Source organism: Heterodontus francisci, chromosome 7 (genome assembly GCF_036365525.1).
Source record: "Heterodontus francisci isolate sHetFra1 chromosome 7, sHetFra1.hap1, whole genome shotgun sequence".
Taxonomy (NCBI): Eukaryota; Metazoa; Chordata; class Chondrichthyes; order Heterodontiformes; family Heterodontidae; genus Heterodontus; species Heterodontus francisci.
The window spans coordinates 89,314,047-89,335,211 of record NC_090377.1 but is presented as its reverse complement, the minus strand read 5'-3'; the positions used below and the strand labels follow the sequence as shown (position 1 = coordinate 89,335,211).

The following is a 21,165-nucleotide window of genomic DNA, read 5'->3' as shown; positions in this document are numbered from 1 at the left end:
TGTTATGGTCTACATTTGTAAGATACGGGTGACCTAAAGCATATTTCTGAGTAAATGTTATTCATGCTATTTTTAAATTGATAGAAGTAGAATGTGATACAATAATAAAAGCAGAATTGTTTCCTTTCCTTTTTCTTCCTCGATCATATTAAAAGATAACAGCCAAGAAATTTCGCTTTGGGCACAATTGGCAATGCTGGCACAAAGTGCACTCAGAATTGAGACAATTTTGAGAAGTGTTTTTTGTTCACGTGTTTACGCTAAAACTCAGTTGTGTATTGTCAAACATAAGATTTGACAGCGCAATTGCGCTGTGTTTTAGAACATAATTTTTTTTGAAAGTTTTGCTTGAAAAAATATTCCTTGATGCATTTAAGAGTGGGAATCTGGTATGATTGTGACTGATACAGCTTCAGGTGCATTTATCGAAAGAATTAGCATTTTTAATCAGAGTGTTTTGTTCACCGCCTGTGAGTAATCTGATTTTAAAATGCTGAAAATGACTTTTAAAGAAAACTATACAGAACCATTAAATCATTACATTCATGTGCAGTAGTCACTTTCTTAGTAAACTTAAAAAAAAAGCTTTTTAAAAATGCCTATAAGCATCCTTGCACCTAAAAACAAAAGATAACTTTAAGAGCCTCCTTGAAGGCCCGCAAATGGTTGCAATTAGCGGAAACGTGCCTTGCTGATTAATTCGATCTGGGGCATGCACAGTGTTGTGGGTGGGGCAGCAGTTTGGTGCAATGTGTTTTAAGCACAAAAGATTGCGAAATAGTATTTATGCTTGAAATTTGTGTAAACCTTTGAGCTGGTTTGACCAATTTCAGGCGAACTACACTTATAAAGCCAATGCAATCTTGTGGAAACTCCTACCCAAGTTATTTAAATGTTATCAAATTATGCTATATTTTATTATTAGGGAAATTCATCTTAATTTTGGATTGACTTCCATAGGGCCCTCAAGGACCCCGTGGTGACAAAGGTGAAAATGGAGTTCAAGGTGAACGAGGCCAGAAAGGTCATCGTGGATTTACTGGTTTGCAGGGTCTTCCTGGTCCTCCTGTAAGTAACTGAACGCCTAATAATTATTTCCACATCATTTCAAAGGAGGTTTTACTGTTTTTGTACGAAACTTTATTTTACTTCACAATATTTTTCTTGCATTATAATTGTGTTCTAGATAAAGATAGGTCATGGTTTTCTACTTCTACTTACGTCTGCCCACTATATTTCATCTATTAAAATTAATGGACAGAGAATCACAGAGCATTAAATGAAGAAATGGAAAACCCTGACCAGAAAGTCGTCTTCTAGCCAAAGGATTAAACAAATCCAATTCTACTTTCTCTTACTAGGGTCCATCTGGTGGGCAGGGCGGTCCTGGAATCCCAGGGCCATTTGGTCCGAGAGTAAGTATATTTTGATGTGTACAAGTTTAATAGAACAAGCAGAATTCAATAATAATCATCGTGAGTTTCTTTAAACCATGGCTCGGAATGTCCTTTTTGCTTTTGCGTAGCAGTGGGCGTAATAGCAGCATTGCATCATTTTTTCCTGTGAAAATTCTTGCTTACATGACTTACATTGCAACTTTTCTCCAAGCAAATTAGCTCCTTGCCTTCAAGTTACGTCCACTGAAACCCTACTTAGCTCAATAACATAGCTTTGCTGATGTGCATGTATGAACTCTTTGCATTTACCACAATTCTGAACAGCATACATGCACTCCCTAAAATGTAGGCACAGCTGCTAATCAAAAATTAGTGGAACAGAGTTTCAAAGTTGGAACAGGCCCCAGACAATGAGCTGGATATTGTGTAGGAGGCGGGGATCCAGTCTTTTTACATCTACGTTTCACAAACTGGGATCCCCATCCCTTTAAAGATGGGGATCCCTCCTCCAAGAGCTGCCAGCCAATCAGAGGGCAACAGCTCAGCAGCATCGGCAGCATCACCAGGAGCAATGGCTACTGCCATTACTGCAGAGGGCTCGGACCCAGGCCCAGAGCTGGAACCCTGGACCTTAGATAAGTGAGGTATTGTCACCGGGGCCAGTCCGGAAGGCTCTGGTAAGGGGGGGATGTGGGGGTCATCATGCAGTTCGGGGAGAGGGGTCCCGGGGGGTAAAGTGGTTCCTGGCGGAGGTTCTCCATGGGCCACAGATTGACCACAAAGGAGGGACCCCCGAAGGAGATCCCAGCGGCGGTGGAAAGAAGCCCTTACTTGGCCGTTAATAGGCCACTTAAGGGCCTCAATTGGCCTCTGGGCAGGAAGACCGTCAATTGCCTATCCCGCCTCTGTTAAGATTGATTGGCGATGGGGAGGCAACCGGCCCTCCATCCATTGCGATTCTCTGTGTCCCCTGCTTCTGACCCCGCCTCAGGGGGGCCCATAAAATCCAGCCCAGTATCTATGGAGTGTGATAGCAATTTTCTTGGTGATTTAAAAAAGAATTCTCACTTGGACCTACCCTGTAGTTTCTTTGTATCTTTGGTTGCTTTATTCTGGTTTCACTGACATTAAAAAGAGAAATGTATTACATTTTTATTTCCTAAAGCAATCAGTGCAGTTTAACACGCATAACTGATGGTTTGATGGCTTCAAACTTAAAGAGTGAAGTTTGCATACATGTTTCTTCAGCACTCTAATAGTTATACTAAATTTGTGCTTGCTTTACACTGGTGTTTATGTTCCAGCATCTGCAATTTGGATTCTTAGGAAATATTGGCACAAGTCGGTTTGAGGAAATTTCAGGCCATAATAGTTACCAAATTACTATTTTGAATCAAATCCATCTATATCCAATGAGACTTCTTTCTTTGAACTTTGTAAAAAGCTAGTACCAATGATGACACAAAAGAGTATAAATTAATCAATGTAACTGTCATAATCAATATGGTGTTGCTGTCAAGCATACATTTTCAAACTGTGTCCTTAGTTCCTCATACAAGCCATCAAGTTTCTATCCACACTTCATTAGATTTCTATATTTTTCAGCATTTATTGAGTCAGCGCATTTAATTTCTGTTGCTGTAGACTAATAAAATGCTTCCCATATGATAATGCTATTTTCCTTTGGATAGCTGATGCTGTCTTTTGGAAATTAGGACTGAGGTTTTACAGAAGTGACTCAGAGCTGTCCCCATACAGGAGCATTTGCAAACCATTGCTGTCTGTGTAAGGAGTGAGCTTATTGTTTTTAGAATGGAAAATGCAAATTTACAGTCGATGCCACTTAAGACTTGTAAAGATTAATTTTCCTACCGTCTGTATGTTTTGAAATATCTAACATATAAGTTTCAACAGCATTCACGGTTCTACAACATGTCATATTCTTTCAGGGACCTCCTGGTCCAGTTGGTCCTCCTGGAAAAGAAGGTCACATTGGTTTCCCTGGGCCTATTGGGCCACCTGGTTCACGTGGATCTCTTGGCGAGACTGGCCCTGAGGTAAATGCACAGAATCTCAGTAGTTCAGAAATGCATCTCTTCAATATAGTTTACCTGGGCTCTAGTTTATCTATACCTTTGCTAAACTGTAAAGTAAAAGCTAATTGAAAAATAAAAGATCTTATAATTGGCATTAAGTGCTGTATAATTGTAATTAATACAAAATAAATTTTCTGGTAAGCAGTAACATTTTGCTCAGATTTTAAAGTTGTTTCGAATGAAAGTGGATGAGCAAATGGTGTTAACCTTCTGCCTATCTATCTCAGAATATATGGAAGTCCCACCTCTGCATGCTGATTTTAAACTTCCTGACAGACAAAGATTAAATTAATTTTAAGATTCAAATTGTTGGTATTCTCTAATCGCACCGAATATACACATTAAACAACAGTTTTGACTTTTAAACCATCCAGCACTTAATGCTAGTTAGAATTTGGTTCAAGTATCTAGTTGATTCAATGGTAGTACTCTCTCCCTTGAATCAGCAGGACATGGGCTCAAGCTGTCTTCCAGGAGTGGAGCACATAATCTAGGCTACACTTTAGTACAGAATTTAGAGTGTTGAATGTACCATCATTTGGGTGAGATGTTAAACTGCCCTATCTACCTGTTCTTTCTTTGGCCTCCTTGTCTCGAGAGACAATGGGTAAGCGACTGGAGGTGGTCAGTGGTGTGTGGAGCACTGTTCAGAGGGACATAAAAGGCCCCACAGCACTATTTAAAGAAAAGTCTGATAAGCTGACTAACATTTATCCCTCATTGACGTTTGTTGGACATTTCTGTAATCGATTTTATTATTGCATTAGCTTAAGTATCAACAGTGACTACAGTTCAACAGTAATTTATTGGCTGTGAAATATTTTGGGATGTTTTGAAGTTGTGAAAGGTGTTATACAAATACAAGATCTTTATTATAATAATAAATGTGAAATTAATATAATCTCCCTCTGTAAGCTTACTATACATGAATTAAAAGCCCATAAATGGCTCTTAAATTTCCCGTCCACAGGGTCCTCCTGGTGAAGAAGGACAACCTGGTCCTCCTGGCCCTCCTGGTCCTCCAACTGCTGCTTATGAGGATATTCTGGGCCATTATGAGATGGAACTAGATTCTTTGGATATACTCAATGCCGACGAGACCTCCGATACTGTTCCAATGGATTCAGGAGTGGACGCTACCCTGAAATCCCTAAGTAGCCAATTAGAAACCATGCGTAGCCCAGATGGTTCTAGAAAGAACCCAGCTCGAACATGCCAAGATCTTTTATTCTGTCACCCAGAAAAGAAAAGTGGTATGTATTTGGACGGGAACCATTCTTTCCTGTAAGAATCTTTCTTTCCCAAACATTGAACATTATTTTTTCACAGAATGGCAAAACAAGGCAATAGTCTCTCAGAACAATGAGGTTGATTTCATCCCAAAAGTCTTTTACGCTGGGTGGAGGGCAATGTGAGAGGAAAATGGACTCACTGGCCTAAGATTCAGGCCTGGGATATTCTTACTCCTGGGCCTATTTGAAATGCTGTCAGTCCACTTACTGCACAGAAAAGGTGGGAAGAGGGTACTGAGAAATAGCAGATCATTGGCCACTCGCCAGCTTGCAGGTAAGTGGCAGGGAGGGGGTTTTTGGAGAGTCTCTCAGGAGGGAATGGGGAGTCGGGGCAAGGAAGGCCATGGCTTTCCTTGTGGGACCCAAAGGTGCAATTCTGCTTCTCCTAGCTCCACAAAGGAAAGTCTTGCACTTACCTGAAGGACCTCTTTCTGCAGACCTGTCTTAGTCTGGTGGGAAAGCCATGATAGCTTCTGCACTCAGGCCCCACTTAAAATACAATTGGGTTCCTAATGATGGAATAGAACTCAATTTGCATCAATTTATGAGGCTCCCGCCTCCTTTAGGTGGGCACCTCATCCACCTTCAGGTTAAAATTAGAAGTTGTGCAGAAGGGTTGATTTCCAAGTGGCTAAGTAACCTACTTGTTTGTAACTGTCCTCCCGCACATTCTTCACAAGGCAATTAAGCTACAATCAACCTCAATCTCTTACATAGAAACAGAGCAGCAGGAGTAAGTCATTCAGCCCCACTGGTCCATGCTGTCAGGAGCTGACAAGCTTCAAAAGATTAAAATAAAATTAAAATATTCTATGGATACTTCTGAGCTAGATTGTTTTCCTTATGAATTACAGTTTCAGTAATATTCATGGTGACCATGAAACCATTGTAAAAACCCATCTGGTTCACTAATGTCCTTGAGGGAAGGACATCTGCTGTCCTTACCTGGACTGGCCTACATGTGACTCCAGATCCACAGCAATGTGGTTGACTCTTAAATGCCCTCTGAAAAGACTTAGCAAGCCACTCAATGGTATCAAACTGCTACAAAGTCTACGAAAAGGAGTGAAACCAGGCAGACCTCCCAGTATCGACCTAGACTGCTGAAACGACAACAGCAAACTGAGCCCTGTTGAACTTGCAAAGCCCTCCTTATTAACATCAGGGGGCTTGTGCCAAAATTGAGAGAGCAGTCCCACAGACTAGTCAAGCAACAGCCTGACAGTTATACTCACAGAATCATACCTTGCAGACAATGTACCAGACACCACCATCACCATCCCTGGGTATGGCCTGTTCCAGTGACAGGACAGACCCACCAGAGGTGACAGCACAGTGGTGTACAGTTGGGAGGAAGTATCCCTGGGAGTCCTCAACATTGACTCCGGACCGCCTGAAGTCTCATGGTATCAGGTCAAACATGGGCAAGGACACCTCCTGCTGATTACTACCTGCTGCCCTCCCTCAGCTGATGATTCAGTGCTTCTCCATGTTGAACATCAATTGAAAGAAGCACTGAGGGTAGCAAGGGCACAAAATGTACTCTGGGTGGGGGACTTCAATGTCCATCACCAAGAGTGGCTTGGTAGCACCACAACTGACCGAGTTGGCCGAGTCCTAAAGGATATAGCTACTAGACTGGGTCTGCGGCAGGTGATGAGGGAACCAACAAGAAGGAAAAACCTACTTGACCTTGTAATCATCAATCTACCTGTCACTGATGCATCTGTCCATGACCGTATTGGGAGGAGTAACCATTGCACAGTACTTGTGGAGACAAAATCCCGTCTTCACACTGAGGGTACCCACCGTCGTGTTTTGTGGCACTACCACTATGCTAAATTGGATAGATTTTGAACAAATCTAGCAACTCACAACTGGGTATCCATGAGGCACTGTGCGCCATCAGCAGCAGCAGAATTGTATTCAACCACAATCTGTAACCTCACGACCCGGCATACTGAACTCTACCATTATCATCAAGCTGGGGGACCAACCCTGGTTCAATGAAGAGTGCAAAAGGGCATGCCAGGAGCAGCACCAGGCATACCTTAAAATGAGGTGTCAGCCTGGTGAAGCTACAACACAGGACTACTTGCATGCCAAGCAGTGAAAGCGGCATTCAATAGTCAGGGCTAAGTAATCCCACAACCAATGGATCAGATCTAACCTCTGCAGTCTTGCTACATCCAGTTGTGAATGGTGGTGGACAATTAAACAACTGACAGGAGGAGGAGGCTCCACAAACATCTCCATCCTCAACGATGGGGAAGCCCAGCACATTAGTGCAAAAGACAAGGCTGAAGCATTTGCATCCATCTTCAGACAGAAGTGCCAACTCGATGATCCATCTTGGCTTCCTCCTGAGGTCCCCAGCATCACAGATGCCAGTCTTCAGCCTATTCGATTCACTCCATGTGATATCAAGAAATGTCTGAAGGCACTGGACACTGCAAAGACTATGGCCCCTGACAACATTCTGGCAGTAGTACTGAAGACTTGTGCTTCAGAACTAGCCATGCACCTAGCCAAGCTGTTCCAGTACAGCTACAACACTGGCATCTACCTGACAATGTGCAAAATTGCCCAGGTATGTCCTGTGCACAAAAAGCAGGACAAATCCAACCCAGCCAATTACCACCCTATCCGTCTACTCCCAATCATCAGTAAAGTGATGGAAGGGGTTGCAGACAGTGCTATCAAGTGGCACTTGCTCAGCAATAACCTGCTCAATGACACTCAGTTTGGGTTCTGTCAAGGCCACTCAGTTCCTGACCTCATTGCAGTCTTGGTCCAAACATGGACAAAGGAGCTGAACTCCAGAGGTGAGTGAGACTGACTGCCCTTGACATCAAGGCAGCATTTGACTGAGTATGGCATCAAGGAGCCCTAGCAAAACTGGAGTCAATGGGAATCAGGGGGAAAACTCTTCACTGATTGGAATCATACCTAGCACAAAGGAAGATACTTGTGGTTATTGGAGGTCAATCATCTCATTCCAAGGATATCACAGTAAGACTTCCTTAGGGTAGTGTCCTAGGTCCAACCATCTTCAGCTGCTTCATCAATTACCTTCCCTCTATCATAAGGTCAGAAGTGGGGATGTTCACTGATGATTTCACAATGATTAGCACCAATCGTGACTCCTCAGATACTGAAGCAGCCCATGTTCATATGCAGCAAGACCAGCACAACATCTGGGCTTGGGCTGATAAGTGGCAAGTCACATTCGTGCCACACAAGTGCCAAGCAGTGACCATCTCAAACGAGAGAGTCTAACCATCTCCCCTTGACGTTCAATGGCATTACCATCACTGAATTCCCCATTATCAACATCCTTGGGATCACCATTTACCAAAAACTGAACTGGACCAGCCACATAAATGCTGTGGATACAGGAGCAGGTCAGAGGCTGGGAGAGTAACTCACCTCTTGACTTCCCAATGCCTGTCCACCATTGACAAAGCACAAGTCAGGAATCTGATGGAATACTCTCCACTTGCCTGGATGGGTGCAGCTCCAACAAAAGTCAAGAAGCTCAACACCATCCAGGACAAAGCAGCCCGCTTGATTGGCACCCCATCCACCACCTTCAACATTCACTCCCGCCACCACCGATGCACAGTGGTAGCAGTGTGTACCATCTACAAGATACACTGCAGCAACTCACCAAGGCCCCTTCAACAGCAACTTCCAAACACACGATCTCTGCCACCCAGAAGGATAAGGGCAGCAGATGCATGGGAACACCACCACCTGCAAGTTCCCCACCAAGTCACACACCATCCTGACCTGGAACTATATCGCCATTCCAAAATCCTGGAACTCCCTTCCTAACAGCACTGTTGGTGTACCTACACCCCAAGGACTGCAACAGTTCAAGAAGGCAGCTCACCACCACATTTTTAAACCAAAGAAAGCCTGTTTGTGCTCATTTCTTTGCCTAAAGTTGGAAAGTTATGAACAAGGATTCACAAAGGGGGAGCTCAAAACACAGCGTGTTTAAAATTAAACCCTGTAACAATAAGACCAGGTGAAGATGGCAAATGACCCCGAGACACATTTCTCGCCTTGTCATAACCCCATGGAGAATGCACCAGGAAACTACTGTCCCTCAGCTTTTGTTAAATTCAAAAACAGCACACGCTTGAGTAACAGGTGAAGCTAGCCTTTTCACACTGATACTATGCAGTAGCAACACAAGTGGTATTTTCCATTAACAGAATGCTGCCATCAAAAAGATGTTCTGCCTACCACACAAATGAGTAATGTGGTTTATGAATTCCATTGCCAGTGTAATGCCAGGTGCTTAGGTCATAAGTCCCAACGACTGGTGGATAATATCAAACAATACGTCCCTTCAACTGTTCACAATAGGCAGAGTATGGACTGTACTAAACCAGCCCATACTTGCAAAACTATGTCTAATGTTAGATGTGATTCCGCGATTGGACAGCACTTACTAAACAATCCCAAGTGTGCTAAGAATTACACTAACAACCAAATGTGGCTCACTTACACTCGCTAAAGGCTACATATAATCGTACGAGGGAGCTGTCCTCTGCAGGCAAAAAGAAATGTCCAGGTGTTGGGCCTTTTTTGAATTTAACAAAAGCTGGGTGACAGTAGTTCCCTGGTGCATGCTCCATGGCAATGCCTTGACCAATCAGGGTCGACTTGCCAACTAATCAGCACCCCTTTTCTCATGCAGTATAAATTGTTGCTCCCTTTGAAATTCGGCATTCTTGCCTCTGTTGTGATGAGTGCAAGACAAAAAGCTTCAACAGCACGTCTCTCTTTTCAGCAATTCTCAAGTTTTGTACTACCAAGTGACTGTTGTGAAATGAGTTATTTTTAAAGGAGCCAGGTGAGTATCTGGTTATGAACTGTATTGCAGGCTAGCATAAGTACAGTAGTTAGTTTCTTTGACACTTTTATGAAAATGAACTACAATTATGAGGTATAAATACTGACATTCAAGAACATGCCAACCCTCGATCAGATGAGTGAAGGGATCCATGAGGGATCTCAAAAGCTATTTTTTACACCTACTAGTCTAAAATAATTTTAGTAAGTTAGTGAAGAAATCTTATCCTTTCTACCTGACTCTCTAAGCTGCAGCCTACATTCTGAAACTAAGGATGGGTATCATTGCAGATGATAAAATATTGGAAAAAAAAAATTCTGACCTGTCAGGTCAAAATTGAATTTTTCTTTATTCATTCATGGGATGTGGGCATTGCTGGCAAGGCCAGCATTTACTTCCCATCCCTAATTGCACTTGAGAAAATGCTGGTGAGCTGCCTTATTGAAATGCTGCAGTATGTGTATGTACACCCACAGTGTTGTTGGGAAGGGAGTTCCAGGATTTTGACCGAGCAACGATGAAGGAATGGCAATTTATTTCCAAGTCAGGATTGTGTGTGACTTGGAGGGGAACTTGCATGGTGTTCCCATGCGCATATTGCCCTTGTTCCTCTAGGCGATAGAGGTCGTGGGTTTGGATGTACTGTCAAAGGTGGTTTGGATGTACTGTCAAAGGTGGCTTGGTGAGTTGCTGCAGTGCATCTTGTAGATGGTACACACTGCGGCCACAGTGCACTGGTTAGAGGGAGTGAATGTTTTCAGTGGTGAATCGGGCACAATCAAGCGGGCTGCTTTGTCCAGGATGGTGTCGAGCTTCTTGAGTGTTGTTGGAGCTGCATCCGTCCATCACACTCCTGACTTGTGCTTTGTAGATGGTAAAAAGACTTTGAAGAGTCAGGAGGTGAGTCACTCACTGCAGAATAATGTAAATTACATTAAACTGAAATCCCCATGTTTCATGCATGTCTCTTGGATTAGCCTTAAGATTTTCTCCTTGGGGGGTTTTCTCTGTCTTCCTTCAGAAAACTAAATAAGATAGGTAGAGGCTGTGGTAGGGCAAATTAAACATAGGCTGCTCAGGGGAGAAGGCCTTTTGAGACAAATGGGCTTTTCCTTTTCCAATATAATAAAAGCAAAATACTGCAAATGCTGGAAATGTGAAATAAAACAGGAAGTGCTGGAAATACTCAGCAGGTCAGGCAGCATCCGTGGTGAGAGAAGCAGAGTTAACCTTTCAGGTCTGTGACCTTTCATCAGAACTGGCAAAGGTTAGAAAAGAATTAGGTTTTAAGCAAGTGAAGGCGGGGGGGGGGGGGGGGGGGGGTGGGGGGGGGGGGGGTGGTGGGGATCAGGGATGGTGGGGAAGAAAATAAAAGGGGACGTGTATGAGAGGGCAGAGGGTAGGAGAGGTTAAACACCAAGTTTTCTCATGTGATACCTGCAAACATGGAAGAACAGGAAAGTTCTTACATGTTCAAATATTAGTGATGACCTTTTAGTTCTTGACTATCTGAATGTGAATGTATTTTATAAGGGAGTACTGGATTGATCCTAATTGACATGTTCAAATATTGGTGATGACCTTTCAGTTCTTGACGATCTGAATGTGAATGTATTTTACAGGGGAGTACTGGATTGATCCTAATCAGGGTTGTGTAGAGGATGCTATTAAAATATTCTGCAATATGGACACTGGTGAGACCTGTATTCTTGCTGACCCATCTGAAATACCACGGAAAACCTGGTGGAGCAAAAGGAATGGTGATGATGCTAGACACTTATGGTTTGGTGACTCTATGAATGGTGGATTACAAGTAAGATAACACTGCACAGTATTTGCAAGTATAAGAATTACAAAGCTTTCCATTGTGGAACAAATATATTTTCCAGCTCCATTCATCTGTAGGTGGGATCAAGAAAGGCTTCCAAACAAAAGCATTGTTTTTAATTGAAATTGTCCTGGATCCTTGTTGAAAGATTCTGGTACATTGAAGGCTGATGCAGCTTTCATATTCCTAAACAACAACAAAAATCAGGTTACATGTAATTAATAGATAAAACAAAGCAACCATAATGCAATAATTTAAGTACACATAGGAGTGGGTGAGTATAACAGGCAAAGCCAGACTTTGGGGAATGTATGATTTAAAACTTTATCAGAGTCCATTGACAAGTCAGATTAATACACGTTATCATTAATCAATTGTGAGCAAATTCCAGAATAAAATGTAAGTAATATTTGTGAGCTATGTCTTGCACACTTATAAAGGAACACTGTCATTGGTGCGATATCCTTTACTTAGGTTTCCAATGTTCCATCCATTTGCTTTATTCCTTTTACAGAAACACATTTTAGGAGTTTTACTTGCTATGCATTTAACACTTACTTATGATATATCAATTTATTTTTGCATATTTTTAAATTGCCCCATGTAATTTAGTTGCAGAATGCAAATCTACATTGACTGAGGAGTAAAAATTGGTTGTTTCCCTGGAAGTCTACAGAAATTTCTCTAAATGTAACATTTCTCAGCAGGCAAGCAACATATGAGTGCATCAGGATTTGAAAGCATAAAACATTTTATTCAGTAATTATAAAGGAAGGGTGATATTTGTTTAGGTTGGACCAGCTGCTTTTTAAAACACCTGTAAGCATGAAATTATGCCATAGGATGCTCGTGCACAAACCTTTAACGGCTGTTGGATAGTCCTAATTTGGTGTAAGCATCAACCTATTTAATTTTTTAAAAAAAAATTCATTCACAAGAAGTGGGTGTCACAGGCAAGGCCGGTATTTATTACCCATCCCTATTTGTCCTTGCTTTCTTGAATACAAGTGAGGGCATTACAGAAGGTAGTTAAGATCCCAGCCACATTGCTGTAGGTCTGGAGTCATATGTGGCCAGACTGGGCAAGAACAGCAGATTTCTTTTCCGAAAGGGTATTTGTGACCAGTAGGGTTTTTGTAACAATCAGTAGTTTCATAGTTACTATTACTGATGCTAACTTTTTAATTCCAGCTTTATTTTAATTAATTGAATTTAAATTCCCCACCTACTGTGGTGGGATTTGAACTTATAACTCAGGACTATCAGTCCAGGCCGCTGGATTACTAGTCCAGTAACATAGCCACTTTACCACTATCCCCTGCACTAACTAAGGTGACATTGCTGCTAATATAGTGGGAAGAGGAAGTTCAGTTGGATGTTTAAAGTCTTTGCTGGTATACCATAGTGTGACTTCAGAGCCATTGCAAATAACCAGATGGAAAACCTACTCCATTGCTAAGCATAGGGTGAGCAAAATAATTTAAAAATATCACTGTTTAAGAATATTTGAAATGAATCCAATGTGTTATACAGCATAATTACTTTAAAAAGAATATTCATCCAGTGTCATCTTTCAGCCAGCAGATGGTGATGCTGGACTATGCAAGATTTGTGGCATTGCTTTATGCAGTGCAACAGCATCCTCTACTGATAGAAAAACAATACTGCAAGATTAGATAAAACCGTGTGACGGTTTTGCCTCCTTAAAACAGTACACCATTCCATTTGGAGGGGCACTACCTAATTAAAGTCATAATCTGATGCCACTTCAAATCCAAATTTATAGTGATTCACCACAATAGCTCCATAAATACCATGATTTTTGATTAATACTCAGCTAGACTACTAGACCGAGCATTATATGAAAGCTTAAGAAGAGAAAAATCAATATTGTCTGGTAGATTAGTTCTGATTGTATTCAGCAGAAAGCAAGTTTTCTACTCTCAAGTATAACAGCATTTTGTTTCACGTTGACCAGCCTGCAGCTTCTTGAAAAAAAAGTTTGCTTCTAATGTCTGCAGAGTCTATATTATTTCCTATAAAACTTCCTTGAAACATTTTCTGAAAATCCTTTTTGCTTCTACAGTTCAGTTATGGTGACAAGCAACATTCCCCAAATACCGTCATGATCCAGACAACATTCCTCCGTCTTCTGTCAAAAGAAGCGTCCCAAAATATTACCTATCGTTGTAAAAACAGCATTGCTTACATGGATGACCAGACTGGCAACCTTAAGAAAGCATTAATTCTTAAGAGTGCCAATGATATTGAGATCAAAGCAGAAGGAAGTAACAGATTTAGATATACTGTCCTGGAAGATAGCTGCACTGTAAGTATTGAGTTGTTTTATTTCAGTTACAAAGAAATGTACTTTTACCTAATGTTATCTTGGACCTCTTTACATTGCTGCCCTATCAAAACTAATAGTAACAACATGTTACTGATTCCTTGGGGTTTTTGGGGGGGGGGGGGGGGGGGCGGGGTGGGTGAAGTTTAACCCCCAAAAAACAGGCAGATTTGGGTCAGGTGGGACTTAAAGTCTTACAAATCTGAATCCTGACCCCAACCTGCTTCCAACCTGTCCACTTCCAGTTAAAACGGAGGCGAGACGGGTCAGCCAAGCACTCCCAGGAGGCAGGTTGGCAATTTAAATATTATAATGAGGCAGTCTCATATCGATCCACAATTTCAAATTTAACTCTGGCCCGTGGGGTTTCTTGAGCCTCAGAAAACCCGGCAGCTAAGGGAAAGTGAGGACTACTGGATCCAGGAGGTAAGTGCCTTTCTATTTACCTGCTGGATCCAGCGTACCTGACCAGCCAACTCCACCCTCCCCGCCAATGATTAGACACTGCCACCCTGTCACCCTTCTGATCTCCTCCCGACCTCCCCCACAAGGTCTCTGATCACCACCACCCCACCCCCCCCCAACCTCAGCCCTCGGCTTCTTATCGCTCACACCACCCCCCCACCCCCGCCCCCAATGCCAGCCTCCGATCTCTGACCACTCTGCCCCAACCTCTGAACCACCCACCCTGTCACACCACACCACCCCGTCTGGCCTCCTCTTTGCTCCCTGGCTGTAGCTTAATGCCACAGGCCCACCTGCACAACAGCCAGTTAGCCTCCCCATCTGGCTGACTGCAGCCAGGAAACAGAGAAAATAATATGTTAATCAGGTCCTGCTATTAAATCTGGCAGGACCTGAGGGAAAGCGGTTTGTTCTGGGCTTCCTGACCTCATTCTCGCCCCAGCTTCCTGCTGCCTCCAAATAAAAATCCACACTGACAATAAATAATGACAGATTTGTTTGCAATGGGTACACAGTGAGATTTCCCAGTAGATTGCAGCTGTTTTGCTAGATTTTCCTGAGATTTGCTGTTTATCCATATTAGTGCAATACGTTCCTTTAAGAAGCCTGGATAGCAAAGTTACTGCTGTTATCTCATAAAGTTGTCTTTACATAAGGGTGGCTTAAACATTTAATTATTTTGCTGTCTGTGGAAGTAAACTCTGAAGAGAAATTTATCTGCCCCTAATTTGCGGTCAGCGCCGAAGTCACGGTGATCAAAGAAAGGTGCAATGACAGATTAGAATTAGAATTAGAATTAGAATATTACAGCGCAGTACAGGCCCTTCGGCCCTCGATGTTGCGCCGATCATCTGACCTACACTATTCCATTTACATCCATATGTCTATCCAATGACCACTTAAATGCCCTTAAAGTTGGCGAGTCTACTACTGTTGCAGGCAGGGCGTTCCACGCCCCTACTACTCTCTGCGTAAAGAAACTACCTCTGACATCTGTCCTATATCTTTCACCCCTCAACTTAAAGCTATGTCCCCTCGTGTTTGCCATCCTCATCCGAGGAAAAAGACTCTCACTATCCACCCTATCTAACCCTCTGATTATCTTGTATGTCTCTATTAAGTCACCTCTCCTCCTCCTTCTCTCTAACAAAAACAACCCCAAGTCCTCTCAGCCTTTCCTCGTAAGACCTTCCTTCCATACCAGGCAACATCCTAGTAAATCTCCTCTGCACCCTTTCCAAAGCTTCCACATCCTTCCTATAATGCGGTGACCAGAACTGCACGCAATACTCAAGGTGCGGCCTCACCAGAGTTTTGTACAGCTGCATCATGATCTCGTGGCTCCGAAACTCAATCCCCCTACTAATAAAAGCTAACACACCATATGCCTTCCTAACAGCCCTATTAACCTGGGTAGCAACTTTCAGGGATTTATGTACCTGGATACCAAGATCTCTCTGCTCATCTACACTACCAAGAATCTTCCCATTAGCCCAGTACTCTGCATTGCTGTTACTCCTTCCAAAGTGAATCACCTCACACTTCTCCGCATTAAACTCCATTTGCCATCTCTCAGCCCAGCTCTGCAGCCTATCTATGTCCCTCTGTACCCTACAACACCCTTCGACACTATCCACAACTCCACCGACCTTCGTGTCATCCGCAAATTTACTAACCCACCCTTCTACACCCTCATCCAGGTCGTTTATAAAAATGACAAACAGCAGTGGCCCCAAAACAGAACCTTGCGGTACACCACTAGTAACTAAACTCCAGGATGAACATTTGCCATCAACCACCACCCTCTGTCTTCTTTCAGCTAGCCAATTTCTGATCCAAAGCTCTAAATCACCTTCAACCCCATACTTCCGTATTTTCTGCAATAGCCTACCGTGGGGAACCTTATCAAATGCCTTACTGAAATCCATATACACCACATCCACGGCTTTACCCTCATCCACCTGTTTGGTCACCTTCTCGAAAAACTCAATAAGGTTTGTGAGGCACGACCTACCTTTCACAAAACCGTGCTGACTATCGCAAATGAACTTATTCTTTTCAAGATGATTATAAATCCTGTCTCTTATAACCTTTTCCAACATTTTACCCACAACCGAAGTAAGGCTCACAGGTCTATAATTACCAGGGCTGTCTCTACTCCCCTTCTTGCAATCTCTCTGGTGAGAACTTTACCTCTCTCAATATGCAATACGTCGTAATATTGTTTAATGAATAATCCCAGTGTCAAGCTGCAGTGATGTTATCAAGCTGTCCAAGCAGCCAATCATATGAAAGAATTCTCACAAACCGGGAAGTGAAAAGCACTAATAATCAATACACTTAAAAAAAAAAATTTGCAGAGAACAAAATAAAGATTAGGACATACACATGGGGTTAAGGTAGGAGCTGAAATATCATGAACAAACTTTAAAAAGAAATAATTATTTTAAAAATCTAGTTTAAAAATCTAGTAATTAATCATAATGGAGAAATTTAATAGCATTCCACAATATTTTTCAGGGCCAGATTAGTTGTACAGCAGTAATTATTAATCCCGTCACTATCAAAAATGCAGTTACACCTCATTGAAAAAGGCATAACTCTTTCTTGGGTTTCTAACAGCAATATGAGAGCAGAAAAGGGGAGATTCTTGCCAGATCAATTGATTTCACTGATTGCTGACTCGGTGGGGGGGAGGGGGGCTGTGTGAGAGAGGGGGTGTGTACTGGAGCAGTGATTGACAGACTCCAACTTCATGATTTCCGTGTTAATCTGCATATGGAGGGGTAATGACATCGAACGCTGACAGTTTGCCCTCAAAAAACACACAAATTTTGGGTCATCATATCTCTGACAATCCTCTGTAAAATGCAAAAGAAAGATGCTTCTGCTGTAGTGCTTTGGCTGTGATTATTATACCTGGTATTCCTGTGGAGATTGCCTGCTGTGACTTTGACAGAAGATTGGTGGAAATCACTGAGGAACTTAAGTTAGTTTATGTCCAATCAAAACTGAATGTTGTATAAAAATCTAGAATAGCTGAACACAGGCCAGAATAAGACCCTTGATATATTCGGCTACAAGTGTTTTTTTCATCCTTACTTCCAGCCAGGGAAATACTTATGCTAGTTTTCTCCCCTTCCCTCCTCCTCTAATAAAGATGTTGGCTCCATATTTTCACGGACCTCCATCACCGTCTGATATCTATCTAAGGTGGCCATACTACATGCGTAAACCTAAACAGTGAGTGTCTGCAAACTATTTGATCACGGGGAGCATCCTAGCCATGCATACACCTCCAGCAGAGGTCCCAGAATAGCCATTAAGAGTGGGAACCTTGCCCATTTTTCCCTTCCTTAAGCCACAGGTGATGATGAGGCAAGTTGTATGATGTAGATTGCTACATCATCTGATGTCAGCTAATTCAGCATGTACAGGAATTGATTTGAGGACCTTGTTCTATATGCCTTGGCTGTGTACTGCTTCAACCAGCTGAATAGTTGGATGAGCTAGCAGAAGAGTTTAGTAATATTATAAATATGCAATCTACTTAGATAATAAAACATGTATAAATTGGCTTAACATATACTTTATTGACTTTAAATTATATCTTTTTGTGCATTGTACATTAATCTATAAACTCATCTTTCTAATATAAAGCATAGTTTAACATAACTTGGTTTAATAGTAGCACTCAGCTCTAAGTCAGAAGGCCATAACTTCCCCTTTTCTGCTTTCATACTGCTGTTAGAAACCTAATAAAAAGTCACTGACCTGAATCACTAACTCTGTTTTTCTCTCCACAGATGCCACTTGAAGTGCTGATTATTGCCAGCATTTTCTGTTTTTATATTGAATAAACATGGTTGCTTATATTGCAGTCATGTATTAATTATAAATATTTATCATTGCGTTACAGTAGAAATCTCAACTGAGTGGTAGATGTGAAAACTCTTTCCACTACAAAGCTCCTAATAACATCTATAACTTGAATGAAAGATGGATGACCATACAGCAATGTAGACCTTGATCGAAATAAACATTACTGTAATAAAATATTGCAAATGGCATGACTTGTTACAATAGATTTGTATTACATTCATTCTTGTGTATATGTTCTTTCTCTGCAGAAACATACTGGTAGCTGGGGCAAGACAGTCTTTGAATACCGAACACAGAAAACAGCACGCCTGCCGATTGTGGATATTGCGCCTGTGGATATTGGTGCTCCCAATCAGGAATTTGGCATTGAAATTGGCCCAGTTTGCTTCTTGTAAAATAAAAGGACTTGGAGACTTTGAAGACATTCCTGGACTCTTGAATTAATGGCTGATCTAATCAGCACTGTATATATAAGTACTTAGAATTTCCAGCCTTTCGCAACAATTATTTATTGTTCATATGAACCCTGTTAGTAAGATTGGGATGTTATTAAAAACTGTGGAAGATTCCGGGCAATTTTTAGTCCAGTAATAACCATTGGCTCTTATGTGACAGGAATGAAAACAGTAAGATTTTCACTCTAAAATCTAAAAAAGATATATAAAATATAGTTTTAGAAATGTTCACTTCTGAGAATGTTCCATGTAATAGATGTTGGGGCTGATTTAGTGCACTGACAGGAAGCCAGGATTAGAGGTAGGGCTACACTTTTGTATCCCAGACTCTCTGACCCACACTTCCTGCCAGCACTGCCCCCTGCTGGCTGTGCAGAATCAGTCCTTTTATCTACTAATTAGAATATGGTCCAATATCAAGCTTTCCCACCACACTTAAAAAAGATATAGTTTTAAAAAATTCCCCAAGTCTAAGCTACCTCATCTCTGTCAGAAGCTAGGATACATTGATGCTTGTCTTATTCATTTGTTCTCCACGGTGCTATATTTCCAGGGCTTCCTTCTGTGTTTGTTTACAGAACCAGGAGACAGAGTAAAGAAATGATGGTGCTAGTTATAAACATCCCATTTCCTGTAAGCTTTTGATGAAGTAGCAGTAGGCCCACAACATTAATGGCATGTTGATATTCATTTTAATATTACTGTCGTGTCAACATTCTTCAAGTATGAATGATGTTCCTTATCTCTCAATTCAATTAGTAATAGTAATGTCTGCATGTCTTGAAAGTTAAAGCATGTAGGCAAGTCCATTTTGCAATGTTTCTTTCTCTATTTCTTCAACTATGTTCTTTAATTCTCCAATAAAAAGGACCATTTTACAAGGAAACCAGAAATAATTTTGGTTGAATTAATTGATTTCCAACCTCAACTCCCCGCTCCCACCAATAATGATTGTAAACTCATAAACTGACTGATCATAGCATTTGAAAAGTGTCTTTCACTCCAATCTACTTCACCACTTTTAGACAGTAATGGTATAGTCATTATTATTGAGTCCATTAGATAAGACATCTTTGTTAAAAGTTATACAGGTCTCAAAATTACTTCCAAATGCAGAGAAAACATTCAACAATCAGTGAAGAGAAATTAAAATATAATTTATGAAAAGTTTGCATTTAAATCAATAACATTAAACTCTTACAAATTATATTAAACTACTAAATTTATTATCTTTGTTATGACTGATATGGTGAACCCAGTTATTGTATTTGCATGATTATTTCTTTGAAGTTTCAGTGGTTCAGGTCCTTGTTTTTTATACTTTGCCTTTCAAAATGCTACTGGAAAAGTGACGACAGCACCTGTATTCAACTGCATAATTAATTAGTTGATTCAGATCACTTGTAGTTGGCCATTCTTCAGATCAGTTATTTTGTAAGGTTGCAGTTCTGCATTATTTTCTCTTCATTTCTCAACACTTATTTCATACCATTTGTTTTACATCATGGTAACTTTTGCCCTCCTTTTGGCATACTTTTAAACAGCTTTGGTTTGATTTAAGGCTAACTGAAGATATATTGTAAAACAAATGCTTCTGCAACATGTTATTTGAAAAGGTTTTTGTGCTAAACTAATGAGATGGGATGGGAATTTATATTTCCAGATGGCTCAGATTTATTATATCCATGTGCTTCTCTTTATTCTTTGCCACAAAAATCACTCCAATTGGAGACTTGTATAGCACTTTGCCTGCCATGCTTTTGGGATAGATCCTCTATGTTTTTAACTTGCTGTAAGACCTAATTAATTATCTGAGCTTTAATGAAACTACTCTTATGTAACAGTTAAAATGAATAGGAAAATTAAATGTTGAATCAATTTTATAGTGTTTAAGCTTTTCTTGTGTTTACTAATGAAGATATTAGTAAACACACAACAGAACAAAGGGTTAACTGTAATTTGCTTTAACTAAGGAAACCTGGAATACATGGATTATTTGTTCCAGTGTTAATTTAACTGGACAGACATTCACGCGCTTGAAACACCCCGCAAAAACTGAATGCTGGTTCCTTAAGGAAGAAAAATTTGCCTTTATGTAATGTCTTATCACATCTCTCAGAAATGTCTTCACAGACAATGAATGCCTTTGTTATATAAACAATGGTGACTACTGTGTCTGTTCCTGTTTATAGTGGTGTACATAGATATAATGAAAGGATGAGCCAGTTGCTGTTATTCTATTCCTTTAGTATGAGCTTTAGGCCTCGACAGGCATGAGAGGAGGTTAAGATAGCAAGATCGAGCAACCGAACCCCATTCCCATCTGTTTAAATTTCTACAGACCCAAATCTGTCCATCGATCAGGATCCCACAAAAGACAGACTGTGGCCTTATTAACATTAAAAACTTATATCCTAATGACATAATTGTCGCTGCATTTTAAACTTAACTGTAGGTCAGGGACAGGTCCATGCTGTCAGTTGCCTGGCAGCAGTGGAGGTGCCAAAAGCCAAAGGTAAATACATGACCATCTCCT

At 41.2% G+C, this 21,165-nt stretch overlaps 1 protein-coding gene across 1 annotated transcript in view; it reads left to right on the top strand.

The window, feature by feature from the left end:
* The window catches only part of LOC137372133 (collagen alpha-2(V) chain-like), a 312,577-nt gene extending 292,065 nt beyond the window's left edge, over window positions 1-20,512 (top strand). The window contains exons 48-54 of the mRNA XM_068035607.1: window positions 961-1,068; window positions 1,362-1,415; window positions 3,347-3,454; window positions 4,464-4,746; window positions 11,275-11,465; window positions 13,567-13,809; window positions 18,423-20,512. Coding sequence (XP_067891708.1) covers window positions 961-1,068; window positions 1,362-1,415; window positions 3,347-3,454; window positions 4,464-4,746; window positions 11,275-11,465; window positions 13,567-13,809; window positions 18,423-18,569 — 1,134 coding nt within the window. The 3' untranslated portion in view covers window positions 18,570-20,512. The remainder of the gene's footprint in view (window positions 1-960; window positions 1,069-1,361; window positions 1,416-3,346; window positions 3,455-4,463; window positions 4,747-11,274; window positions 11,466-13,566; window positions 13,810-18,422) is intronic.
* The last annotated feature ends 653 nt before the right edge of the window (window positions 20,513-21,165 follow it).